Source organism: Meriones unguiculatus, chromosome 7 (assembly GCF_030254825.1).
Source record: "Meriones unguiculatus strain TT.TT164.6M chromosome 7, Bangor_MerUng_6.1, whole genome shotgun sequence".
Taxonomy (NCBI): domain Eukaryota; kingdom Metazoa; phylum Chordata; class Mammalia; order Rodentia; family Muridae; genus Meriones; species Meriones unguiculatus.
The window spans coordinates 6,983,284-7,011,044 of NC_083355.1; the positions used below are offsets into that span (position 1 = coordinate 6,983,284).

General features: G+C 53.6%; 2 protein-coding genes across 3 annotated transcripts; one reads left to right on the forward strand and one right to left on the reverse strand.

Annotated features, from left to right (window-relative positions):
- Positions 1-971: 971 nt before the first annotated feature.
- Positions 972-10,213, reverse strand: Otop2 (otopetrin 2). The gene is made up of 8 exons (XM_060386420.1): positions 10,124-10,213; positions 9,648-9,824; positions 9,024-9,347; positions 8,082-8,218; positions 6,628-6,686; positions 6,100-6,233; positions 3,408-4,285; positions 972-1,460 (listed from the first exon to the last, which is right to left on the reverse strand). The coding sequence occupies exons 3-8, from the start codon at positions 9,334-9,336 to the stop codon at positions 1,290-1,292; spliced, it is 1,692 nt and encodes a 563-aa protein (XP_060242403.1). The 5' UTR covers positions 9,337-9,347; positions 9,648-9,824; positions 10,124-10,213; the 3' UTR covers positions 972-1,289.
- Positions 10,138-17,379, forward strand: Ush1g (USH1 protein network component sans). Of its 2 annotated transcripts, XM_021635335.2 has the most exons (3): positions 10,138-11,016; positions 13,313-14,530; positions 15,619-17,379. In XM_021635335.2, exons 1-3 carry the CDS (start codon positions 10,847-10,849, stop codon positions 15,620-15,622), a joined length of 1,392 nt encoding a protein of 463 aa, XP_021491010.2. In that variant the 5' UTR covers positions 10,138-10,846; the 3' UTR covers positions 15,623-17,379. The 2 variants fall into 2 exon arrangements, with proteins under 2 accessions (XP_021491010.2, XP_021491017.2); XM_021635342.2 differs by lacking the exon at positions 15,619-17,379 and having other exon boundaries at positions 13,313-14,534.
- Positions 17,380-27,761: the final 10,382 nt, after the last annotated feature.

Consider the following 27,761-nt stretch of genomic DNA (forward strand, 5'->3'; position numbering starts at 1 on the left):
GAGATAGCTCAGTGACAAAGTGTTGTCACCAAGTGAGGACCTGACTTGGCTCTCCAGCACCACATAAGAGCTGGAGTGTGGGGGCACACTTAGAATATAGGGGTTTGGGCAGAGGACAGGAGGATCTCCGGAGCGCGGTGGCTACGGTGAGCTCCTTGTGAGAAAGCTGTCTTAAATGATCAGGCCTGGAGAGATGGCTCAGCAGTCAAGAGCACGTCCAGAGGTCCCACGTGACAGCTCACAACTGTTTGTAGCTCTTATCTCACAGGATCTGATGACGTGTGTGCGGGCAAAGCCAGTGCTGGCTCACAGGCTAAAGCATTTGTGCGGATCCACAGAACTCATGGAAATGGCAACCCCCCATGGCTGTGGCCTATTCCCTGTTATTCTAGCCTGAGAAGGCAGATGAGGAATCCCCAGAGTTAGCGGGCCACCAAGATTAGCCATATGAAATGAGCTCTGAATTTGATTGAGGGACCCTTCCTCAAGGAATAAGATGAACGTGGAACCAGGGGTGATTCCTGACATCAACCTCAGGCCTCTGTATGTCCTCATGCATGTGCACACACACACACACACACACACACACACACACATTGAAAGGGGGGGGCAATGTGGAGAGTTCTTAAGGTTGACCTGCACATATGTACGCATGTGTGTGCACATACACACAGCTGACAAATTATTGTTGTTGGCAGAAAGGCTCTGGTTCCTTATATCTATGAGCCTCAGTTCCTTCTTTACAAAGCATGGGCATTAGATGAAATCAGTCCTCCCTAAATTTCCTGCACGGTAAGAAAGATGCTCCCACTCATGGGCACTCCGCTGGTTCCCTCCCTGTCACCCTGTCACCACTGTTTAGGAAGTCTGCAGTGTGGACTCAGCTCACCCACTGAAAAGGTGGATGTCTGACTGACTTCCTGTGATCACCACAGATGAGGTAGCTACGACAAGAAGAGGGGACAAAGGGATGCTTGTAGGTTTATTGGTTCTTCGGTCCAGACAATGTATGGGCCACATGGCTGGGATTAGAGATGGGGCCAGAGACTGTATTTCCAGACCCCGCATGGTCCTAGGGAATGCTGCAGGGAGTAGTCTTCCTTGCCTCAGTTTCCCCAGGCTCCAGGATCATGCAGGAGCAAATAGGCATGTCTTGATTTTGATTTAAAAACTCATCCTGGAAAAATATACTTTGGTGGAAATTGTAGTCTGGGGCAGGCAGGGAGTGAGTGCCAGCCAGACTCACTGCCAGGTACTGGTGTTCCTGGGCCCTGTCTCTGTGCAGAGCTTCAGGACAGTACATAGACCTCCAGCAGGCTGGACACAGCATGCATTCGGTAGAAGATGCCGAAAGGCAGGCAGATGTTGACAATGGCCGCCCAGAGGGAGTAGCCATAAAAGTCCACCTCCACGGTATTGCTGAAGTGAGGGCGGGCGCCAAAGGCAGGCATGATCCATAGCTGTGGGGGGTGGGGAGAGAGGAGAGGTGTGCATCAGGAGCCTGCTTGTGACTTCTGTGGGCTTTGCTGAGCAGAAAAGAAAGGGATCCCAGCCTTCTAATTGGCTGGGATGGCCATCAGGGACTGAGTGTCACCAGGGCTGGCCTCCAGCATCGTGGACAGGGCCTGGCTGAGGAGCTGGAGAAGTGTGTCTAACTGGACACACTTCCGGGCTAGGTGTCCACCTGAAGCTTCTCCTCCCACCCCCTTATCCTGCCCTCCTAGCAGATGGATGTCTCAGTGGTGACATAAGGAACTGATGCTAACAGCTGAAGGAGGAAGTGGGGAGATGTGAGTGTGGGTGCTGGTGGTAGAAGAAAGGCAGTCAAGCCTAGGGCCTCCCTCTCCAACCTTCCCCTGAGCTCTACTCCTGTGTTTCCCCATCCCTTCCATGCATGGGAGAAGTCTAAGGCTAGTCTCCCGCTTCACCTCCAGAGAGGAACTCAGACCTTAGGGGTAAGGGATATGGGGCAGAGGACCAAACATTCAAGGCTAGCCTAACCCCTATGTCAACTAACTCCATTCTCGGAGGATAGCATATCCTACCCCGACTCTGTTTCTATTTTAGAAAATGAGAGATGGGGAGAACGCTGGCATGAGTGATTCAGACTCAGATACCTGGAGCAAGAACAGCCTTTCGGTAGAGAAAGGCCAGGCTGAAAGTGGGGGCCAGGGGCAGAGGACTCAATGTACCAAAGTGGGCCCCAGACACAATGAAGTTCCGAGCCTTACTGCTTCTACTGGTGAGGTTAGGGATTGATGACTGACTTTTTTTTTTTTCTTTAAAGTCAAATTGACTGTTGGAAGTCTGCATGGGGGATGGGATGTCATACTCTCAGCCTCAGAATATGCCTGCATTAAGGGTGTTTCTGTATTAGGGATATTCTACTGTATGATATAGTCAAACAGCTGTTTCTCTATGGAGTCAGATTTCATTACAGTTTTTTTTTGTTTGTTTGTTTTGTTTCTGCTTAAGATGCACAGTTATCATTTGGTGTAGGTGGGGGTTAAAGAATTCACCCTGGAAATGATATTTTAGGGAACCAGCACACAAGTCCCTAACATAAAATAACTTACACAACACTTCCTGTATACTTCAAATTGCTGTGTTCACAATAGGCAAACGTAATGGGGATAGTTGGTACTTTGTTTTATTTAGGGGATAATGACAAGTAAGAAACCCGTGCATTCAATATGATTAGATTTTTTTCTAATATTTTCCATCTGAGGGTTGGGCAAATCCTGGGACATGGGGCCTGCGATCCCCATGGACGCACATTTCTGTCTCAGATACTTCTGCGTTGGGGGTCATGTCTACACTGGGTCATGGCTATGTCTGGCTATGCTAGGACTGTTTCCCTTTGGGGGTGTCCTCTTATTATGAGGGCTTCTGCACGGGGTGTTTCCTTCCAGAGAAGGATGAAGTCTCCCACTCTCTATAGTTGACTTTGCCAAGTCACCAAGCCACCCGGGAGGGGGCAGCTGCTGCAAGCCTGCCCTCCACTGCATCCTGCCAACAGACTGCTCGCACTTACGCCCATCTCTGCGACTTCCTGAAGCCGCCCCACTTATTCTGAGAAGCAAGCAGGTCACAAGCTCCTGGGAGCAGTCACACCTCCCACCCGGGGGTGAGGGCCGTCACCCCCCACATCAGCTCTCAGCTCCCTCTCGTTTCCACCCAGCCCCCATGCCAGCCTTCCCTGGGACCCCTCCGTCAGCTGCCTACATGCTAGAGGGCCCTGAAATGCTGTTTGCCTGATGGCTGCAGTCGTCCCTCTCTGAACCTGCTCCTGCATAAGATTCTAGAATGAGCCTGGGGCAACACAGAGAAGGTTAAGGGATCATCAGTTCTCCCCCGGCCTAGGGGCAACCCCACCCCGCTCACCCCCACAGGCCTCTGCTACTCACGATGACATTGCAGAGGAGGAGGAACAGAGAGATGTCTTTCAGGCACCGCCGTCGCCAGTGGCACGTGGGCCCTGAGATGATGGCCACTGCTTCCTGAGGACTTTCTGGGTTGGGGCTGACCAGCCTGGGGGTGGGTGGGCAGGAGGGCAGGGTGTGGACGGCGTCCAGGTTGGCGAAGGTGATACCTTGGCAGGGCTCCTTGGGAGGCATTTCATGAGGCTCGGCCCCCGGTGGTCCCCGATGGAGGCTCTCAATAATGAACACGTTCTGGAAGGTGTGCTGGGCTATCATGAGCAGAGCATGGGACAGGTTGAGTGCCCCCAGCAGGTCCCGGGGTGAGCCGACCACCACAGCCACGATAGAGTAGTAGGAGATGGCATACTGGCCCAGCGCAGCGCCCATCAGCAGGGCGACATCCAGGGTCCGTGTTGGGTTCTTATGGTGGTCCATGGCCCGACGGTCAAAGCGATAGATGACCGAGCCACTCAGGCTGACCAAGGTCATGAGCCCGAGACAGACGATATTGAAGCTGTAGTAGGTGACTAGAGCCTGCTGCGTGTGGCCTCTCTCTCCGCTCACCTGGACCTCATAGAGGATGAAGACGGCCAGGCCTATGACGAAGAGCAGCAGGCCCAGGACTGGGCCGGCGAAGAAGGTCTCCCGGAAGAGGCTGACCCTGGATGGGGAGTGGCCGTGGCCGTGGGTGGAGGCAAGCAGCCTGCCCACATTCTTCCACATGACGTAGAGCATGGTAGACGCAAAGAGGCTGTATTCGATGTTGAAGGGATACAGGTAGAAGTAGCCTTGCTGGAAGATCTGGCAGACTGCTGTGCTGCAGGGGCACGGGTCTCCTCCGGCGCTGCCACTCGAAGGCGCTGCTGTGGAGAGAGGGACACAGGGCTGGGCTCTAGCCTCCCCTCTAGTCTGTGCCAAGTGAGGCCGGGGGCCTTCCTGGTGTCTGGCATCTCCCGTCATTCCATAACTACTGATTGTGTTACACTTCAAGACAAATCGGCGCTAAAAATAAAAGAATAAAAGAATAAACATCTGCGGCTGGGGGGAGCCGTGGTTCTGGAAGTGCTTGTCTCCTGCAGGCACGAGAACCTAGGTCTGACTCCATAGCACCGCAGAAGGAGCTTGGGGGGTGACGTGGTTCCGGTGCTGGGGAAGCAGAGGCAGGGGATCCCTGGGGCTTGCCGGCCAGTCTAGCTGAGGCTGTGAGGTCCAGGTTTAGTGAGATAACTTGTCTCAAAAAGTAAGGTGAAGCCTGGTGGCTCAGCGGGTAAAGGTGTTTGTCACCAAGCCTGGTGACTTAAGTGACCGCAAAAAGTAAGGTGAAGCCTGGTGGCTCAGCGGGTAAAGGTGTTTGTCACCAAGCCTGGTGACTTAAGTGACCGACGCCTGAACTTTGTCTTCCAATCTCTGTACACACACACACACACACACACACACACACACACACACACCAGGAACACACACATACTCACCACAAAGGTCACTACAAGAACTACAAATCTGCCCACCTCCATTCCTCTACCCACGATGACCCTTTGTTCCCTGAGATGGGCAGGCTCTGGCCCGCACAGAAGGACACACTCTCCCTAGGTCAAGGTCAGCTTTCTCCGGCTCTCCCACACTTGACAGCCCAGAGCTCCGGCTGCTGTGGTCCAGGCCTCCACCACCATTCCCATCACTTCAGTTTGTGCCACACCAGGGGGGATTCAGAACTTGCTGTCTCAGACACCTGGGCCTCTGAAAATGGCTCCTTTGGCTCACGAACTATCCCAGCTGGGTCTACGGATGAAGAAGCTGAGGCCCAGTGAGGTCTGAGAGCTGCAGTGGGTGAGCCAAGGAGAAACGTCCGGCTCCCAACGCTCAGCCTCTCCTACTCTAGTTTCATCTGTTAAGGTCATGCTCTGCCTAGGGCTGTGCTCTCCCCCATCAGGACGCCCTGTCCACACCACATAGCCCCTTATCAGCTTTTCTGTGCTGGGGTCTCCTTGCAGGCCAGGGCCGTGCTTCCAATTTCTGAATCCTTCTTTGTGACAGTAGGGGTTCCGAGTATATGCAGGTGTCTTAATTATCTAGTTTGGTCCTGGAGAGAGGAGAAGTGGACTGTGAAGGATGTTCTTTCTTAGGGTATTTCACTGGCTGAAAGCAAAGTCGCATTTGAACACTTCAATTTCAGGCTCCTTGACCTTGGCCAACTACTTAACCTCTCTGCTTTTATGAGATGGAGATGGTATTCATCTTCAAAGGGAAGTTGTTAAATAGGACATTTGAGGCACTTTGCACTGTGCAGGGCAGTCAGATGTCCAAGTGATGTCATCACACTGTGGTGATTTCTTGCCTCTCCTTCCCAGCTGGAAAGGCTAAACCACTCTGCCTCTCCTCCCTTTCCTCAACTTCATCACTCTTGCCCATTCCTCTGGAAGCCTAGGCTTCTTCATGGTTGGATGGAGACCTGGACAGCATGGCCAAGACTGTACCCCGAGGATGAGGAGACACTATACGCTCTTGTTCCTTGTTGCCTCTACCCACACTTCTGAGGGAGTGCCTGGAGTGGGAGGAGGCCCCCGGCTTCCGCCTTTACCACCATGCCCTGGCAAAGGCACGGTTGACTAACTAGGAATATGCAAAGCAACTGTCCAGTGCCTGGCAGCCACAGGGCCAGTGCTAACAGGGAACTTACGGTCAGGGGCGAGGCGGGTGTGGCTGGTGTTGCCATGGGAACCACTGTAGGAGTGGGCCTGGTGCACGGACTCATCCACTACTGCTGCCATCCAGATGGCTAGGTTGGTGGCGAGGGTGAACATGAGCCCACACCTGTTTCAGAGTGATGGACGAGGAGAATAAAAGGCTCATGAGTCTCAGACTCATTATGGGTCCCTGGCAAAGCAAGGCAGGGTTGGGATCCCTCCTGCGAGAGGGGGGTTGTGGAGTGGGAAGGCAGATGGGCCCATATGAACAGAGGAGTTGAACTTGGAAGCAAGATTCAGCCTGATGGGATGTCAGCTAAGAGAGGGCCGGTGGGTGTCCTGAGGCTCAGGCCCCAGGAGGGGAAAGGGCACAATCCAGTCAGTGAAAGATAAGATGACAAAGAGGAAGGGGTGAGTGAGACCCCACCCGGGACTTAAAAAGAAGAGCCACACCCAGGATGACAAGCCCTCTTTCCTGCCAGGTGAGCCCTTGGCCCAGAGACGCTGAGCTGTGTTCTCACCGGGTCAGGTCCAGATGGGCGTGGATACAGTCTTTAGCAGAGACCCAGAGGAAGTAAGTCTGCATGGAGAGAGGAGCAGTCTCAGTTCCGTGTGTGTGGGCTAATCTCTAGAGCCCAGTGCCCACCTACACCCGGTATGACATTTTCTCTACCCCAAGAATCTTTGTACTAATGGATCAGGTTTATGTTAGCTTTACAAAGAAGAATGAATAATTTCTCTTTTGATTGCAACTTGTTAAAAAAAAAAACAGCGGCTTTCTCTCTGTTCCTTAAAGGTTGGGAAAATGTCACCTGTAAGGCATTTTCATCTTGATGAGATTTTGGGGGGCCTGGAGTGACAGAGGGGGCAAGTGAAGTATTTTTGGAAGCACGGTCAGCCTCCGACTAGATCCTGCTCAAGGTCTCAAGGTACAAAAAAAAAAAAAAAAAAAAAAAAAAAAGTCTTTGAGGATTTTGTTGTTGCTGAGACAGGGTTTTTCTAGGCAGCCCTGGTGGACCTGGGACTCCATATGTAGACTAGGCTGGCCTGGAACTTTGAAATCCAGATTGTCCTGTCCACACCTCTGCATGCTTTTTCCACATCTCTGCTATCTTCTTCCTTTGTGGATAGGAAAGGCCTCTCCCCCATCTGACTCCCTGCCATGCTGTGGAGGTGTTTTCATTTTCCCTGAGCACTCTTCAAACTTATGAAATGTAAAAGACTAAAGTTACATTAAGTGCCACAGCCGCACATGTGTGGCACTGTGGACCTCTCGGTGGCAGGGGAGTGCTTCGAGGCACAGCGTCATCCCTGTGGCCATCTTGCTTACGCTAGAGCGTGAGCTTCTCTTCTGGTCCCATGCAGAGCAGTCCTGCCTCGGCTTAGTCAGCCCTTTCAAAATGGTCTTCATACAACACATGAAAACAAAAAACCTGAGAGCCAGGTGTGGCTCGCTCCCAAAATCTCCCACACTTGGGAGGTGAAAGCAGGAGTTCAAGGCCAGTCTGGCCTGAATGAAGTGAGTCACAAAAGGACAAAAGAAAAGAAAAGAAATTGATTTGAACTTGTCTGAAAAACTGTAAGTTACGGGATGCCCTGCCTCCTAAACAAATATCACAGAGCTGTGGCTGAGCTCAAACAAGCCACAGCCTGACGGTAGGCAGAGGCTGATGCCCTCCATGGACACCCAAGGTTCTATCAGACAGGACCGGCTGTCACAACTTGCACCTCTCCGGTGTTAATTACTGGCACCACTTAGGCTGAAATAAAATTGTGGCCCCCCTAAGTAGAAGCTCGCATTTAGCTGCTGCGTCATGAGTCAGTGTTTCCTTGTTTATGGGCTCATATGATCTCCGCCACAGTCCAATTCCATTTACTGAACTGCTGAGGGGGGGGGTATGTGTGGAGCTCAGCTCTCCGAACCTCTTGCTAAGCATCGGGCTTTCCTCCACTTGGGGACATTCCTTCTACCCACCTGGACAATGACAAACACAGCTTGGATGATGGGGTGCAGGATCTTGATGGCCGACTGGCACTCAAAGAAGCTGGAGTAGTAACCAGTCTTGAAGACATCCATGACAAGGGTGCAGATCCCAAACAGCACAAGCCCGCCTGGGAATTGGGGCCAGCGGGGGCGGTGTATCAGATAGGCAGGAGGCAGGGCTTGTAGGGAGGGCAGGTTCTGAAGGTGAGGGGCTGGGAGGGTGAGACTAGGGAGTAGGTGGGTAATTGGATAGAGGAATGGATGGATGGAGAGGTTGGGAGGACGAGAGAATCGGATGAATGCATGGATGGGCAACTGTGTGTCTGAAAGATGGACGAATGGTGGATCGGAGGTTGGGTGCCTAAGTGAGCAGGTGGGTGGATGAGTGGAGAGGTGGGGAGGGTGAGTGAGTAGATTAATGGACAAATGGATGGACGGAGAGATTACTGAGTGGATGGATGAATGGGTGAATGAATGAAGAGGGTGGGAGACAGATAAATGGATGATGGATAGGTGAATGGGCAAACGGAAGGGCTGAAAGATGAATGGGTGGGTGGAAAATGAATGCGGGATTGACCGGAAAGAGGGATGGACATCCAACGTGTCCCCTCCACTGCGCAGGTAAGGGCGAGGCCTCTAGAGAGAACTTGTCAGCTGCTATTCTGCTTTTTGCTCACAGTCAAATCTCTCTATGAACATCTCGCCGCCGACGAGGCTCCCTCCACCTCCAATATCCCCTTGGACCCCTTTCCCCGCCTCCGCCCCCTCACTGCATCCCACCGCAATGAGCTCTCACATACTCGCCACCACACAGCTCTTCCAGGGGACTTCACACCTGTCTACCCAAAGCCGCACGCGGCGGGCCCTCCACGAGCCCCGGACTGCTGCCCCGCACCCTGCCCGCCCCACTGCTGTCCCCACCTCCCAGGGCACCTCGGAGCCAGATGGGGCCAGCATGCGCATCCCGGTAGGGCACTGCGTCCTGACGGCGCGCGGTGCGGAGCAGGTGGAAGGCAATCCACAGCGCGGCCAGCAGCATCATGGTGGTGAGCAGCGCGAACACGTCCGTGTCGTACACAGCCACCTTGTTGAAGGCGCCGCCGCTGATGAGCGTGCAGGCCAGCAGCAGCACGTTGACAGCCAGCAGCACGGACAGCAGGCGGCCGCCCTTTTTCCACACCTCGCGGGGGCTGGCCCGAGGCCCCGGCAGGCTCTCCTTGGGGTGCGGGACCAGTTCTTCCGACATGGTAGGGGCGACTGGAGGAGGTGGAAGGGATCACGGCGAGGTCGGCGGGGCGGGCGGGGGAGGGGGAAGGGTAGGATTCCAAGTCAACCCGGGGACTCTCCTTTCCTTCCACATGACCCCTGGGTTTGGGAAGCCCGGCATGTGGGGACCAAGGGTGCTGGGCCAAGCGCTGGGGAACAGGAGAAAAACTGAAGGCTGCACTTCTCTCTCCCACATGGACCGGAAATACAGCACAGAAAGAAGAACCACTGCCCGGACCCCCTACAGGTCCCACTCCCCAAATCTGACAGTCCCCTGGCCAGGGCACGCACCTGGCTGCACCGGGAGCCGACACCAAGTCAGGGGTCAAGGGGCAGCGAGCGTCTCCTCTCTCCCACGCCGGGCTGGACCGGTGCTTTATACCGGAGAGGGCAGAGTGATTTACAGCCACCAGAGCCCGGCTCCATAAACCTCTCAGTCCCACTCACATGATCCATCTTTTCTCCGAGCTGAATTTGGGGAAGCCAGATAAGGTGAGATTTATATTTACCTGTTAAGAGTCCCCTCACCCTGTCTCTCTGGCCCGGACCAGGGTTCTCGGGCGCGGCCCCATACAGCGGTACCCAGAGGGTCCTCCGCCCCCAGCGTCCGCCGCAACCTGGTGCTCAGAGATCAAAGCCCGCAGGGCTGACCCCCACCCCCCCGTGCCTGCTTGCACCTCGACACCGCCGCAGCTCAGGAGCCGCCTCTATTTTGGATCTTGCTTGCTGCCCCGAGATCGGGACAACAGTTCCCTCCCTCTCCCCACCTGCCCTCAGAGTGATCCAAGTTCGGTCTTCCTGTATCTCTACTACTGCTGCCCGGAGATGCTTGTTGGATGCTGCAAAGTCTGGTTCCCACGCCGTCGCCCGCAAGCAGGCCTGCAGTCGTCTGGCGCCCCCTGCTGGAGAGCTGTCGTCCGACCCCACGCGAGTAGGCTCGCTCTGCACGGACCGCTGCGCTCCGCTCTAGGCCAGGCTTGCAGCGGGTCCCCTGGCGCCTCTAGGCTCACTGTCCTCCGGACCAGAACGGCCTCTTAATCCCACCCCCAGACACCGTTCTCCAACCCTTGGCCTCTTCCTTTTGACCGGTGAAGAAACCAGGGAGTCCAGGGCTCGGAGCTCTGCCGGGGACATAGTAAATGTTCCCATGCTGGGCCTCGAAGGCTGCAACGCCAGAGCGGACGCTTTTGGCACGAGAGAGCTGGACTTCACTTGAGTCGCGCCTGTGTGCTGAAAAGCGTGGCGTTTAGGACCCAGGGGAAGCTCCTGGGCGGCTCCCGGGACAGCGATGGATTCCCCCCTCCCTCCCGGGTGTGCGGCTCAGATGTCCCAGTAGTCTGTCGTGGCCCTGGCGCTCTGCATTCACCAGCTGCAGCCGCAGGGGCTGGCGGCCCAGGCCCCTGCCCAGCCCCTTCCCTCAAGCCCATGTCTCAGTCCTAACCTGGCTTGCCCTCCCCGTCGGGGGACACTTCTCCGTGCCCTTTGGCGCCATGGCCATGAATGACCAGTATCACCGCGCCGCCAGGGATGGCTACTTGGAGCTCCTCAAGGAGGCCACCCGGAAGGAGCTGAATGCCCCCGACGAGGATGGCATGACTCCCACCCTCTGGGCTGCCTACCATGGCAACCTGGAGTCGCTGCGCCTCATTGTGAGCCGCGGGTGAGTATGCCCTCTGCCCAGCCAGCAGGGAAGAGGTCCCAGACCTCATGGCATCGCTTACTCTCTCTCCTGAGCTGCCCTCTTCCCCTATGGACAGCCCCTAAGGGTGGGGCTGTGCAGCCTGCCATACTTTTAGAGACACACGTGGAAGGGACAGTAGCCGCGCCCGTCACACCTGCAGACTTAACGTAGGGCTTAGAGGAGAGGAACTGCGATTTGGGGGGTGTCCATGGTTATGGGATGGGGCCTGCGGAGTGATTAAAAAAATCAAAGACATTTTTGAGTTAGGGGTGCCGGGGAGCAAGAGTGAAGGAGAGACTTTTGCTCCCCAACCTAGGAGCCAAAGGCTATCTGTCGCTATAGCACCAATGGCTCCCACAGGCTGGGTCTCATGCTGACCCATGCCTTCCCACCACTCCACTCCTAGGATTTATGGTCACCATCCACACTACCAAATGTCACTGGTTCAGCCTGTGATTAACTCTCTGTGCCCCTCCCCCGTTGCAGGACTCAGTAGTGTGAAGCCATGGTGTGCAGGAAGGGTGGCTGCCCTCCTCCCTCTGGAGTTGTCCTGGGACGGAGGGTGGGCGCAGAGTCCAGGGGTTTGGAGGAGGAGTCCATGTAGGACCCAGGGTCACTGAAGTGGGTTGGGGGAGGTGGGCTGAATCACATAACTGCCAATAACCTACCCATCAACAGTTTGGTATGGCTGGCTGGCCCCGGCTCTGGTGTGGCCTCACAGGACAAGGATGCTCCAAGAGGGTTCATGTGAATATCTCAGGCTCTAGGGGTCAAGGGCACGGGCAGGAACCGTGCTGACCCTGGTATTTGGAGTGCCTGAAGATGTGGGGGAAATGTTTCCCTCTCCCTCTGTGACTGCTCTTTGGGTTTAGCAGCTGGTAGGGACAGTGTGGGATTAGACAGCTGAGGCATTTGGAGGCCAAGATTCTCTAGGAGGGCATACAGCAGTAATACATCCTATCCATCAGAGAGACTCATGGGAATCCCATGCAGGAGTCTACAGAGGCAAGGATTTGTGCTCGTGAGAGAGGGTCTGTTGCTAAGCTACCCTTCCCCACAGTATCCTATAGGACGCAGCAATCAGATGGGAAAGCTGAGCAGGGGTGTGCGGGAGGTGCTGAGACAAGGGAGTGATTCTTCCCCTAGACCTGAGCTGGCCTTGTGGCCTCATTAGTGTGGGGCAGGACCCCGTGATAGACCCAGAGAGAGAAGCAAGATTCCTAGCAGGACCCGGGCTATGGGCTGGAGTCAGATGTGGAGGGTTAGAGATGGCTGCGGGAGGGGCGATGCTACCCGGCTTCATAGGGCAACCTGAACAAGGGAGAACAGCTCGGCCAGGTCGCGCCGCCGGCCAGGTCGCGCTCTCTTCCTTTTCAGTTCTGGCTGTCCTCACAGTCCCCTCCTGGCCCAGGCCAAGACCCGACACCTGCTCTAACACTGGCGTTGCCAGGCCTGGCCCCGCTCCCTGTAGACATGGCGGTGCCCATTGCATGCGAGCAGGCACCCTCTCACACCCTTCCAGGCTTAAGCCCAGCGCCCACCACCCTCTAGTCCTCTTACACAGTCACCTCATAGCATGTGGCTTCACAAACCACCGCACCTGTCTAGAGACCCAGACTCAGGCCTGGCCCACCGCCTCTCTGGGCCAGCTCCCCACAGGGCCCATGAATAATTCACTGTTTTCTCTCAGCGCATCAAATATTTATCCCCTGAGATTCCCAGCCCTCCGTTCTCTAGGGGAAGGCCCGCCCCGCCCCGCCTCCTAGGTAGCCCCGCCCCTTCGTGGGTTGGGCCATGCGCCCCCAAGCCCTCTGCTTCATCCTGACGGTCTGTCGATTTAGGCCGGCTGGTTTTCTGCTGTCTAGGTCTCAGCCCCATGGTGTTTTACTTCGGGCAGTGGTTTTCTAGCTTCCCAACACGGTCACTCATGTTGTGGTGACGCCCAGCCATAAAACTGTCCCGTTGCTACTTCATAACTGTAATTTTGTCACTGTTATGAATCGTAATGTGAAATCTGGCACACAGGATATCTGATCTATGACCCTGTGAGTTGTGACCCATGGGTTGAGGACCTCTGCTATAGGCGATGCTGTGTCGCAGGCCCGGGGAGCTCACAAGTCTATGGTCTTTCCTTCATTTTTCCGGGTACCCTCCCACTCCCCCATCTCCACCCCTACCCTCCAATCCCGTCCCCAGATTCCTTACACCTCCAATCAGAGCTCACGGTCTGGCTTGCTGAAAGGACTCATCCTTTCTCTCCACGCTATCTCTCCAGGGGCGACCCGGATAAGTGTGACATCTGGGGAAACACGCCCTTGCATCTGGCAGCTTCCAATGGCCACCTGCACTGCCTGTCCTTCCTCGTGTCATTCGGGGCCAACATCTGGTGCCTGGACAATGACTACCACACGCCTCTGGACATGGCTGCCATGAAGGGCCACATGGAGTGTGTGCGCTATCTGGACTCCATCGCGGCCAAGCAGAGCAGCCTCAACCCCAAGCTGGTGGGCAAGCTGAAGGACAAGGCCTTCCGCGAGGCGGAGCGGCGCATCCGCGAGTGCGCCAAGATGCAGCGCAAGCACCACGAGCGCATGGAGCGGCGCTACCGGCGCGAGCTGGCCGAGCGCTCCGACACGCTCAGCTTCTCCAGCCTCACGTCCAGCACCCTGAGCCGCCGGCTGCAGCACCTGACGCTGGCCAACCAGCTGCCCTACTCTCAGGCTACGCTGCACGGCACGGCCAAGGGCAAAGCCAAGATCCAGAAGAAGCTGGAGAGGCGCAAGCAGGGCGGCGAGGGCACCTTCAAGGTCTCCGAGGACGGACGCAAAAGCGTGCGCTCGCTCTCCGGCCTGCAGCTGGGTAGTGACGTGATGTTCGTGCGCCAGGGCACCTACGCCAACCCCAAGGAGTGGGGCCGTGCCCCTCTCAGGGACATGTTCCTCTCGGACGAGGACAGCATCTCCCGTGCCACGCTGGCTGCCGAGCCTGCCCACTCGGAGGTCAGCACCGACTCAGGCCACGACTCCCTGTTTACCCGCCCCGGCCTGGGGACAATGGTGTTTCGAAGGAACTATCTGAGCAGCGGGCTGCACGGGCTGGGCCGAGACGACGCGGGCTTGGATGGGGCTGGCCCGCCGCGGGGTCGGCTGCAGAGTTCCCCTAGCCTGGACGACGACAGCCTGGGCAGTGCCAACAGCTTGCAGGAGCGCAGCTGCGGGGAAGAGTTGCCCTGGGACGAACTGGACCTGGGCTTGGATGAGGACCTGGAGCCTGAGACCAGCCCCCTGGAGACCTTCCTGGCCTCGCTACACATGGAGGACTTTGCCTCCCTCCTGCGGCAGGAGAAGATTGACCTGGAGGCGCTGATGCTGTGCTCGGACCTCGACCTCCGCAGTATCAGCGTGCCCCTGGGGCCGCGGAAGAAGATCCTGGGGGCCGTGAGGAGGCGCAGGCAGGCGCTGGAGCGACCCCTGGCCCTGGAGGACACAGAGCTGTGAGTGTCAGTCTGGAGGAGGGCGGGCTCGACCTTTCCAGGAATGGGAGGCGGCTTAACATCATATTGCATAAAAATCAAGCTGTAACCAGCTACAGGAGGCCCCGTTGTTGTATTTATCACCAGTCTGGGGGGCGGGGGGAGGAACCTGCCAATTTTTTTAATAATTGGACGCTTTCTTATCACAGTTGACACTCGGTTCTGGGGTAACCCAAATGAGGAAAAACGAACATTTTAGTATGGATGGGATACATTTATAGTAATCAAGCCTAGGATTTTAAAAGCCTTATAAACGGGGTCTTCTGTAGCCCAACGTGGCCTTGAACTTGTGTAGCTGAGACTGACCTTGAATATCTGACCCTCTTACCCCCTCTTCCAAGTGCTGGGGTCTGAACCCAGGGCTTCGTGCGTGCTGGGGAGCACTCTCTACCTACTGAGACACTACCAACCTCAAAGCTGGGGGGGTGGGTTGAGTCCTGCCACTCTTCAGCGCTCTTGAGCAAGCGCTTTGGTTGAATCCTGAGTTCCATTCCCAGTGAGCAAGTGAGCAAGTGGAGGGTCAGGGATTAGATGGTGCACAACCCATGCCTTCCCGCTGCTCCGTGCCAAGATGACCTGATCTTGGGTTGATCGGGTTGGCTCTAGAGCCTGGGGAGAAGCCAGCTGCCCTGGGAAGGAGAGCATGGCAGCAGCATCCGTCTCATTTGCCCACATTCTCAGGGCAGATGTGTGTCACCCGCCGTCTCTGCGCCCAACAGGTCCGACAGCAGCCTTGGGCGCACAGTTGTATTCATAGAAAAGCAACCATAGCTGCCTGAACAGTGCCCTGCTTCTCTTGTCCACTTTAGCATCCTGCAAGCCTGCTGCCCTTCCATTTGGTGTCTAAGGCCTTTACTCCAAGTGCTTCGGGTCGGGGTGGCCGTGGGAAGGCAGTGTGGCTCCTGATTCAGGGGATAGGGGAGTCAGCATCCCCCATTCCTGTGGAAGAGAGGGGTGGCTAAGCCATCGGAGTGACTGGTCTTGGAAGGAAATGAAGTCTTGGAAGGCTGTCTTCTAAGCCCGGGTTCTGTGTGTCTCTTTCTCCACAGATGAAAGGGCTCCTCTCCTCAGACCAAATGAATTGCAAGTTGCCACAACCCATGGTGGGGCCGAGAGGTCCTCACAGTTGCCACCCCTGCAGCCCCTTCTCCAGGGGCAAGGGGCACATGGGTCCTTCCCCTCAAAACCCTGTCCACACCCTGAAGCAGAGGCACCCGGCGGAGCACAGCATCCCAGAGCATCGCTTCTGAGGCGTGCTGGAGCCCCTGAGCCACCTTCACTGAAAAGCCCACATTGCAAGAGGACTGGTGAAAGGTCAGCCCCGGAAGGAGATCACGAACTGGAGACCAGATGACGTCACAGCTGAGTTAGAAATAGAGTGGGGGGGGGGCTGACCTTGCAGTACCTCACCTGCCCCGCCCATCCTCTCCAGCATTCTTGGATTCATGTGCGTGTGTGCGTGTGTGAGTGTGTGTCATAGCCCTTTTATCCTCAGGCTGGAAACATTGCTTCCTGCTTACTGTACTAGAAGAGTTTGGATAACCCCCCTCACATACCCAAGGGGGTTCCCCAGCCAGACTCTTCAGCCAAATGCCCCATCTTTCACTCCCAGCGCATCCCCTCACATGAAAGGCCAGCCCCCTCTCTTTTACCCGCTGGCCATGGCCACAGCTGGAAAGCCAGGCTGGCGTGACTAGTCCTCTTTCCAAGTCATTCCAGGGGCCCAGACTGTCTCCTTTAGCTTCACCCAACTCCACTGTGCAGCCTGGTCTCACCAGGGTCTCCAGAGGTCCAGGAGGCTTAGATGCAAGATTTATCAGTATGATGCCCTCATCCCCACTCAAGGCCTAGAAGTCACAGTTGGCTGCAGAATGGCATCTGCTAACTGCCTCAGAGTCTCTCAGGCTTAGACAGGCAAGGGCCTGTCAGGCCCAGTGTGGAAAAGTTCTGGGAGGCTGTAAAGAACATGAGGTCCCTATTGTACCCAGGCTCCAAGGAGCTCTCCTCTCTTCTCTTCTCCTCTCCTCTCCTCTCCGCTCCTCTCCTCTCCTCTCCTCTCCTCTCCTCTCCTCTCCTCTCCTCTCCTCTCCTCTCCTCCTCTTCCTCCTCCTCTCTCTCCCTTCCTCTTTCTGGTCAGAGGATTCCCTTAGGGTCTGGAGGGGTCATGGCTGCCCTTGATTGTGCATGGATCATGAGGAAATGAGAACTCACTGTGTGTCCAGTCCTATGATGGTACAGAGGTGAAAACCGGAGCAAAGGCTAGCCCAGAGGTCCCCAGAATGTGTCCTCACAGCTCTTCCACTACACCAAGGTTATGGGTGTGGTTAGGTCCCTTAGAAGCCACGTGCATACAAGGTTCACATCCACCCTTCCACAGATATGCCCCTCCTGTCAGCAGTGAGCCCATTCCCAGACTCCAGCTTGGAGAGCAGGGAGAATGCCTCTAGCTCCTTGAGTTCCCTTGACTGGGTGGAGGGAAGACCCCCCAGAGACCTCTGTCTTCTGTCTGGAGGTGCTGTTTCCATGCATACCCAGTTCTGAGTGTGGAGGAGGTGGCTTCTTTCCCAGCAGGACCCTGAGTCTACCCCCAGCCTTCTTGTTTTCTGGGCCCAGGCTTGGGGCCACCTCCAAGTGCCGACTCGTCTTTCTCAGGGCCCCAGGTACTGCTGTGTCTCACCTCCTCTGACTGTTTACTGTCTCAGCCCGGCCTGGTTCTCCCTGCGCTGGGGTGGGCCGGATGCTGTGACCCCCACCATTGTATCCCAAACCCTTCCCTCAGGCTAATTATATTTTTTGTATAGCACGTTCTACACCGTTGTCATGCCTGTGTTCTGTTCTGTGGACAGTGGGCAGTGGAATGGGAATGGGGTGATGGAGAGCTTGGGGTGAAAGGTGTGCATATATGCAGTCTGTTCATTGGAGGAGCCCGTGAGCCCGCCGCCTCTGCAGGGCTCATTCCCAGAATTCTGGGAACTTGTCCTCCTATGCTCTGATCCCAAAACCTGCAGCAGCTGAGGGCAAGATGGCATTGTCTCTTCCCACCCAGTCCATCTGGGCTCTTTTGGATGTGGGCAAATGGCCATTTTCCTGAGGTTTCTGCCTGTCACCCAGGACCTGAGCTCTCTTGTCCCTAGAGACTTTCCAATTGGGGTCTCAGGTTCCTTAACTATCTCTGTTAAGTCTTTTTAGGGTGCCAGATTTGGTACCCTCTTCTCTCAAGGATGCCTTCCCATGTGTGGGCAGTAGGCTCTGCTTTCTCAGCCAAGTCTGGGGTCATCTGTTCCATTCCTAATGATGTACCTTTCCCAGCACCAATCAGAAAGGTATATAAGATGTAGTTGCTCTGTGGGTTGCTTAGCAGCCACCCAGTGGTTCTAGGCTACCTGTCTCCACTTTACACATGAGAAAACTGAGGCCCACAGAGGTGAAGGGTCAGAGGTGAAGAACACAGGTCTTTTTGGCCACACAGTCCTCACACCCAAGTCACCAAGGGAGCCAAGATATCATTCTATCAGCCAGGGCTACACAGTGTGTGCAGTTGTGACTGACCATTGCTGGCCATCTTAAATTATTGCACCTACCTCCGGAAAAGCACACTAGTTCTTGCCAAGACTGTCCAGAGGAGGACTTAGAGGGTGAGAAAGAATCTCAAAGACAAGACAGAGTGGGTTGGAGCATTGACATCCGGGCAGAGTCTAACTGGAGGCAATGGGAGCATGGATCTCTGGGGACCAGTGTGACTCAAGAATGGGATCCTGGGACAGCAGTGGCAGGTGAAGTCTAAGAAGCCCAAGGGAACTTAAAACACAGAGAAAGGGAAGCATTTTAAACTCCCCCCATTCCCCTCAAGATTAAATTGATCCCTGCCCTACAGACATTTAGCCATAGAGAATATGTGCTTATCAAATCTGAGGGCCAAAGCCTGGCGTGGTGGCACACGCCTTTAATTCCAGCACTTGGGAGGCAAAGGCAGATGGATTGCTGTGAGTTTGAGACCAGCCTGGTCTACAAAGCAAGTCCAGGACAGCCAAGGCTACATAGAGAAACCCTGTCTCGAAAAAAAAAAAAAAACAAAAACTAATTCTGGGGCCAGTGAGATAGCTTAGCGGATAAAGGTGCTTGCGGCCAAGCCTGGCGGCCTGAGTTTGATCCCTAGGATCCATATGGTGGGAGGAGGGAACTTACTCCCGTAAGTTGTTCCCACGCAAGTGCACCATGGCACCTACCAGTACACACATATACACACACTAAATAAGTAAATGTAATCCAAACAGCATCTGCTCGCGATGGATAAAAGTTGCATTAACTGTCCTTCTTGGAAGAACGTACCACATTCTCACCCTTCTCTGTGTGTTACACAGGGCCTGGGAAACTCCTTGTTCCATCGTGCGCATAACCTTGCATTGAAAAACAAGGAAATTCTGCAGGTTTAGAAAAACGAATAATTCCTAGTTTGAGGATTGGAACCTGGCGGTGTATCCTGGAACTATCACACAAGACACATGCATGCACATTCGTATTCAACTCTGCTCATAATTCTAAGATAGTGTATGGCCAGAATCTGAAGAGACTCAGGGGCCCTGGATTAAAGAGCTTTGGGTTGGGAGCCGGAGAGACTGCTCAGCTGTTAAGAGCGCTTACTGCTCTGGCAGAGGATCTGGGTTTGGTTCCCACCATCCACAGGGCGGCTCACAACCATCTGTAACTCCTGTTCTAGGGGATCCAGCAGCCCCTTCTGGCCTGTGCAGGTACTGCATTCATGTGGTGCACAGACAGGCATGGAGGCAAAACACTCATACAAATCAAATAAATTTAAAAAAAAAAAAAGCTTTGGGCTAGAGGGCTGTAAAGTTAGTGTGTTACAATGAGAGCAGCGATGTGATGGAGGTGGGGTATGGGGTGAATCGGTGTCAAAAGAGCTCCTCGGTGTGTGGTTAACTCTCTCATTATGCAGAGACCCAGAGGGGAGGAGCTAGCTGGTCAAACGCCACACAACAGCCACGGGCAACAGCTCAAGTCGTGATGTTGTACCTGACTCTCAGCCACCCGTCTCCATGTTACTGACCTCAGATACCACGATTTCCCTGTCTCCGTGGTGCAGGCTTGAATCAAGTTCTTCTAAATAAATCGGAGTGGGGAGCATTCTGGGCTCAGGGGATAGTCATATCTGTACAGCAAACCTGACCTGCCTCCTCCAGCTCTGTGGCTCTCTGAGTTCGCTTCCTTCTATATGGAGTATGGGTGTTATAATCATAGTGGTCACCCACAGCTTATTAGGGTGAGCATTAATGCTTATGTACCCTGTGTGCACCTGCTATTTAGTGCACCCCAATTAATAGTGATCACAGCCTTTATTGCTGGTCTAGAATGGCCCGGGGGGTACTGCTCATATTTGTGATTTGCACAGCTACACAGCAGATGAATATTAGACAATCCCAGGGAACAGCCTTCCCTTCAGGCTCGCTTCTGAGAACATGGCTCATCCCTACTGTCAACACCACCCTGGCTCCCAGCAGAGGGAACACTAGAGGAATCTTCATTATGCCAATAAGGGGTGCTGACAGCCCAGGGAACAGAGTCAAAGATGGACCTACCCATCCAGCGGGAGACCCCAGGGAAGGCCAGAAGTGTTGCTGGGGCATCCAAGGAGCTAGAGGAGTTTTCTAGAAGAATTTCCCCTCATTACGTTGCGATCCGAACTTTAAACTTCGTCCTAAGAATCCCCCGGGAGGTGGGTAGATGCGGTAGGTGCCAGCTTCAGGTGCATAGTTGAAGATAAGGAATTTCGTGGAGCCTATTATATTATATTTCTAGGGTTTCTCTGTGTAGCCTTGGCTGTCCTGGACTCACTTTGTAGACCAGGCTGGCCTCAAACTCACAGAGGTCCACCTGCTTCTGCCTCCCTGAGTGCTGGGATTACAGGCATGTGCCATCATGCTTGGCTTGTTTTTAAGCTTTTAATAATTTGTTGAAATTTGTAAAGTGTCCAGAACATATGTTAAACACTATATACCTAGTTAATCCTAAACAGTAAAGCCTCAACCCTTGGACCGGAGAGATAGCCCAGTGGTTAAGAAAGCTTCCAGGGGACTGCTCTCCCGAGGACTCAAGTTCTGTTCCAAGCAACTCTGTAATTGGAGGTCCAGAGGATCCCAGGTCCTCTTTTGGCCTACATGGGCACTCTTCACATGTGGCGCACACACAATACACGTGGGTAAACATCTGTACATATGAAATATAAATAAAACCTTGACCCCTGTTTGTGGAGCAAGTAACTACATTGTTATTCTCCTCGTTTAGAGGTGGGGAGGCAGAGGCTGTGAGAATATGCAAAGTGGGATTTCCTAGATGCTGTACCATGCAGTCTCAGCACAGGACCTGCATGTCAGTGAGGGATGCCTTTGATTTGAGACTTCTTGACCTGAGCACGCTTGAGGTCCTGGGTAGTGCCAGGCTCAGCTATAGATGGGGTGAGGGATGGAGAGGAGGCAAGGTGGGGTGTGGGGCCACAGGCAAAATGCTTGGGGTGTGTGTGTGTGAAGACAAATGTATCTCAAGCCTGCTGCGATGGAGGAGATTGGGGGGAGGGGGAGTTTGTCCCAACATGGGAGCCTACCTCTCTCCTTTCTGTCATCTTTCTCTTTATCCCATTTTACTCTAGGATACCAAGCCACTTAGGCTTTCTCTTTCTCTCTCCATCCCCAAATATATCTGTTTCTGCCTGCCTGCCTGCCTGCTTGCCTGTCTGTCTCTCTCTCTGACAAGGTCTTGCTGCATTGCTCAGGCTAGCCTGTGGCCTCAAGCTCATTGTATAACCTGGGCTGGCCTTAACTCCTCTCCTTGTCTCAGGTTGCCGGATTACAGCTGGGCACCATCGTACCGCTCCCTTGCTGCCTTCCTCTGTCTTTCACTCACTCAGGCTTCCTGACCTTGTCCTGTTTTGACTGTCTCTGGTTGAACATGAATGAACCTGTAGCCCAGCCTCTCCTTAAAGCATTGTTTCCTTCCCCAACCTTGACCTCACGCCTTGACAGCCCGTGCTGTGGGGCCTCTCTGGGAGAACCCACGTGGAACCCAGTGTGCAAATGCCTGAGATCCACCAGAAACAGTCTGGGGCTGTTCATGCCCCCGATCTGATCCTAAATAGCCCTGGCCTGGCCCAGTCTCATAACACTGCAAAGTGGATCTCAAGTTGTCTTTCCAGCGTGAGGCTTCTTGACACACAGTACTCCATAGAAACCCCATCTGGCCTCCCGCTGCTAGTGAATCACACCTGCTGTGATCCAGCTGTAGAGACACTCACTTGATCTATTGCTATAGAACAAATGGAAGGGCGGTTGGTCATTTTTAGTTTTTTTCATACAGGATATGGAAAGGCAGAGATATTTATAACAGGTTCTAAACACACACCACCAAGCTAGGCAGCCAGGCCCCACAAGACATATACCCTAACCTCACTCTGGGTGAGTAGCTTGTGTGTAGGGGGGGCATCCCCAGTGCTTGAGAGGTTAGGGGCGGTGTGGAGAAGCCAGAGAATGTTCTAGAGGACAGGGTTAGCATGGGAACCCATCATTTTGGTGGAGCGCACATGCTACTGAAGGCTTAGAGGAGGTTCCCCTATGTTAGGGTATGTAGCCAGGAGGCTAACCTTCCCCTCATTAGGATGGTGGGGTCCTCTTTTGCAAGCCTCAGCGTTCCCATCTGTGAATGGGAATAACTGTACCCTCCAGTTACAACCAGTTGTGAGGTTAACAAAGAGTGCTTGGCTCAGTTCAGCCCTCTCCGGGTGGAGGGTCGGTCTAGAGACCCGGGGGACAGACCTGGGCATCAGCTAGACCTGGGCGTCCCTGAGCTGATGGCGGTGGGAGCTGGCACACTGCATGCTCCCCAACCTCCCTCATATGCTCTGTGGAACATTCGTATGACAGAACAGAGCTGGGAGGAGGGAATCATTCTCCAGAGGCCCCGGCTTTCTCTGTGCATACATGTGCACCTGTATGCATGTATGCATGCACACACAGGGAAGCAAGGGCAAGGAGAGGGGCTGGAGGAGTACACATGTGTCTCCTTGCTGTGAAACAGACATCTATTGTCACCGACGCACATTGGGTTTAAACTCAACAACACGATGCCGTTACAATCACAGTAGCATAACAAGCCTTACTGGATGAGATCTTCCTCAAGCACAAGCCCAGGGTGCTCACCGATAGCCATAGCACTGCCATCTTGCTCCTCTCCAGGGACCCAGCTTTATCGCTTCTACCTTAACTTTCTTAGAAACCTGAGGCCCAGACAGACATTTACCTAAGGTCACACAGCAAGTCCAAACCTCGCTCTAGAAACTGTTTTTAGTTTTTCTCCATATAATTTGCAGCCGTTGCTCCCTTTCCAGCCCAGCAACTGCACCTATCAGGCCTAACACACACTGGTTTGGCTCATCTGTACCTCACAGGAGACAGTGGCACTGCCCTGATGTGAGAGGAGGGAGCTAGCGGTCCCTGGAAGATCTCATCAACAGTGAGCCTATAATGGCAGCAATCCCAGCTCTAGCTATGAAGGGTCTAATTTGTCCTGTATCTTTGAGGGTCGTCCTGGGCTACAGATCCATTCTCTGCAAGGTAGGAAAGAGAGAGACTGGGAGACCTTGGAGCATCAGTAGAGTCCCTGCTGGCTTCAGGGCTGCCTTCTCTTCCTTCCTCCTTCCTGGTTCCCTGAGCCATCACTCACCGGTCTTTGTCCCCACGGAACAGCTGGCAGCCACGAAGGCTGGCTGGAAGGAGAGGGTGTTGCTCCAGCCAGCGGCAGGGTCCTTGGAGGTGAAGCTGATCCTGAGGTGCTGTGGGTATAGTCCTGTCCTGCTGGAACCGGAGGAGCTTGGAGTGTTAGTCCCACTCTCAGCTGGCTGGGATCTGAGCCATGAGCTCCATCACTTCTTTCCTGGCCTGCACAGCCCCACCCTGGTGAATAATGCCGGTTGCCTGGGGAGCTGGGCCTCACTGGGTCTTTGATGAGTTGGGGGAGGTAGGAGTGGGTGGGGACGAAGAAAGACCAAAGACTCAGCCAAGTAGGCCGAGACCACAGAAATGGTTAAGTTGCTAGCAACAGGTGCCACCCTAAGCCCTCCAGGGCTCTAGGTGCTTTTGACTCTCAGGAGCCCCTTTGGGCTCTGGGCCAGGGAGGGGCTCTGGCTCACCCCACCTTGGCCACAGCAATAATTAACCCCATGAACTCAGCACATAAAGATCCAAATCACAGAGGGGAGGAATCACCGCCTCAGGAAGGGAACTGCAGAGGCCCCAGGAGAGCTCTCTGTATTTCTAGATTCATCCTGCCAAGCCGTCCCTGCCTGGCTGGCACCTGCACCCCATTCAGGGAGTGTGGGAAGGCCTATTTGACTCTGACTTAGATGACATCTTCCCCACCATCTGAGTTTTGTTGTTGTGTTTTGAGACAGGGTCTGGATGTCCTGGAACTCGCTCTATAGACCATGTTGGCCTTGAACTCAGAGATCCACCTGCCTCTGCCTCCCAAGTATTGGGATTAAAAGCATTTACCACCTTGAAGAGCTGAATTAGCTTGTTTACCTTAACTTAATGATCTCCAGCTTCACCTTTGTAAATGTTATTTCATTCTTCTTATTGCAGAATAAAACTGCACTGTGTCTTTGTACCACTTTCTTTATCCATTCATTAGCTGGACATCCAAACTCTTCAGCATCTTGTCTGTTGCAAACGGTGCAGCATAGACCTGGATGTGAAAGTACCTCTGAGGAATGCTTCAAGACCCTTGGGGAAGTACCCAGGAGTGAAGTGCCGTAAGTACCTTGAATGGGTCTTAAGGTAGGTAGTTTTGTTTCAGCTTTTGAAGGAATCTCCATGCTGGTTTCCATATGGCTACGCAGCTGTTCCACCCTTCCGCTGGATACATGAGGTAGGGGCACAACTCCAAGTCTGCACGTGGGTAGGTGGGGGATGTCTGCTTGGGTTCTGATCAGTGTGGGTCATGGGTGGAAGTAACTCTGCCACTTCTAGGCCCAGAGTCGGAATGCCTTTCCACTCTCCCTTGTGCCATGTGTCGATTCTAGTGGCCCAGCTGAAGGGTGGAATTGTTGGGGGACCTGTTCTACAGCCCGGTGTCCAGGCCAAACTGCCGTTGTCATGAATTCAGCTGGGCCTCTTTGTGAAAGGTCACCACACCTGGGTTTGTTGGCTCTTTATATTTTCCCATGGAAGGAAGGGGCAGGAAGAGCCATGGGACCTCCACCTGAGTTTCCAGTCGCCTCTCACAGCCATCACAATGCAACACTGCCCTAATTGTTTGGGGCCTTAGGGCCTCCGAGGCCAGGCTGGAGTAGAGAGGCTGGGGTAGAGTAGAGAAGTGGGCTCTATGTCTGTAGCCTTCATCCATGCTGGGCACAGGCTTCCTAATGCAGCTGCTCTGGGGTTACCTCCCTAGAACCCCTCACCTTCGGTTAGTTAGTAAGTCTGATAAAACTGGGTAAGCTCTGCTGGAATTTACTTTTGGTTTGTCATTGAAAGCTTAGAAGGGAGCAGGTAGATGTTACCTGTAGGGAATGCCCCACCTGGGGAGAAAATTCTCCCAACAGGACCTGGATGACTGCCACCACTTAGAGGAGGCTGCTTGATTCACAGCTTACTGTGACGTAAAAAGAGATTGCTCTGTATTACACTTAGCCCCTGAGTAGCTGGTGGTGTTTGTTATTACAGTTTGTGCACTCACTATTATAGGCAGACCACACACACACAAACACACACACACACATATAAACACACACACACACACACACACGCACCTTGATTCCTACAGCTGCTTCACAAAGGCTCATTGCCAGAGAGTGCTCATTTGACCCAAGCTCACAGGAACAAGGGCCCTGAATGGGAGGTGTCGAGTGGGAGGACCAGGGATTGAGGAATGAAGAAAATGAGAAATAAGGAACACAAAGGCAAAAGCTGGGACCAGGCCTTCTTGCATAAGCTGATGACCTTGATAGCAAGTAGACAGCGTGAGGTTCAAGGATACTGGAAGCTACAATTCTTGACAAATAAATAAATAATAAATAAAATGGGCTGAATGAGCCGTGTGGTGGTGTCGCATGCCTTTAATCCCAGCACTCGGGAGGCAGAGGCAGGCGGCCCTTTGTGAGTTTGAAGCCGGCATCATTCCAAAAAGTGAGTTCCAGGTCAGCCAGGGCTACAGAGAGAAATCCTGCCTCACAGGGTGGGAGTGGGGACCAAAAACTAAGTTGAATGAGCATGGGAAGCCAGACCAACCCAAGACCTTGTCAAAGGCACTGACGAAAGGAGACAGATGGTTCTGTGTTCTTATCCAGGAGCAGACTTAGCAAGGCTGGTCTGGGCCTAGATTCAGCCGGTGTCTTGCAGAGGTGAAGGCTGAGGTGTCTGAAGACAGGTATTGTTTGAGGACTGCCCTGGGCTATGGTTACCACTCCTAAGTCAGCTGTGTCTGAGGTGTCCTGTGTTCTCTTTGCCAGCACTGTGTGAGTTAATTCTCTGCTGATCTTGGGCAATTTCCCCTGGGAGTAGTATATAAGATACTGTGTTTGTTTGGCATAGGTCATCAGCTTATGCAAGAAGGCCTGGTCTCAGCTATTGCCTTTGTGTTCCTTATTTCTCATTTTCTTCATTCCTCAATCCCTGGTCCTCCCACTCGGCACCTCCCATTCAGGACCTTTGTTCCTGTGAGCTTGGGTCAAATGAGCAAACCACATGTGTGGAAGAGCCGGGTATATTGATGGCTGAAGTCTCAGAAGCTCAGAAGATGGGTGGGTGTAAGACAATTATCCTGAGAATACATACCCAGAGGTGAGATCAGGCAGGCCCTGTCTGTAAGTCAGAAGTCAGCGAGGAGTCACTCTGATGCAAGGGAAACGTGATTGGAGGTGAGGCCAACCACTTAAAGGCCAGGCTGACTACTGCAGCCTGAGGTCCAAAAGACCTTATGTTTGTGAAAAGTATCCATAGTCAAGGCGGGGATTGCAGCTTTAGTACACTTGCTTGGCCTAGCTTGGGGAAGACCCTGGGTTCAATTTCCAATACTTAAGGAAGAATCAGATTGGGGTGGAATGGCCAGCAAATATGGAGAGTGTAAATATAGTTGAGGGAAGTTAGGACAGGAACTCAAGCAAAAGGAACCTGGAGGAAGGAACCGAAGCAGAGACCGTGGAGCAATGCTGCTTACTGGCTGGCTTTCCTAGCTTGCTCAGCCTGCTTTCTTATAGAACCCAGGCCCACCTGCCTAAAGGATGGCAATGCCCGCAGTGGCCTGGGCCTTTCCACATCAATCAGTAATCAAAGCATTCCCACAGGTCAGTCTGATGGAGGCAATTCCATCAGACCTGCATAATATTAATCTTACCTTTTCAATTTTAGTTTTATTTTTGGTGTGTTTGATAATACTAAGGCTCAGAGAGATTATATGTCTTCTAGATATAATAACCCTTATTTTATTTGACACTTCTGAGGCCACACAGTTGGTGGGTATTCCAAAGCTGAGTTATGTTTTTTACCTATGCTGAGAATCCCTTAGACAGGTTGAAGGGTTTCGAAGGGTTAGAAGCAGGCCAGGCGCAGGCATGGTCATACCTGGCACTGGCTGTTTCTAGCATTGCCACAGGCCAGGAGCTTATTCTAAGAGGTACACAAACCTGCTTGGGCATCTTCACTGAGCCTTTCAGGCCTGTCATGAGGAGCCAGAAAGATAGTGTGGATTGGCAAGGGCCTGTGGCCAAAATCCAAAGCTACTACTCAGTTCAGGCTTATGCCCACCCTTCTCACCTTTGTGGACAGAACCGAAGTCAGGAAAGGAAGCAGAGGGCTGAGAAGACAGAATGGCATGACAGAGTAGGACACTCTAGCAGCAGATGCTTGAGTCAAGTCAACCTCTTAGTCATCCACACATGATCGGCTGTTTATTCTGTTTGATACTTCTGATATGCATTGCAAAAGAACTTTATTTATTTATTTATTTATTTATTTATTATAAATAAATAAATATCTTGAAATATCAAGACAGGGTTTCTCATAGCCATGGCTATGGCTGTCCTAGAACTAGCTCTGTAGACCAGGCTAGCCTCCAAGTCAGAGATATACCTGTCTCTGCCTGCCGAATGCTGGGATGAAAAGCCACCACCACTGCCAGGAGAGAACTTTAT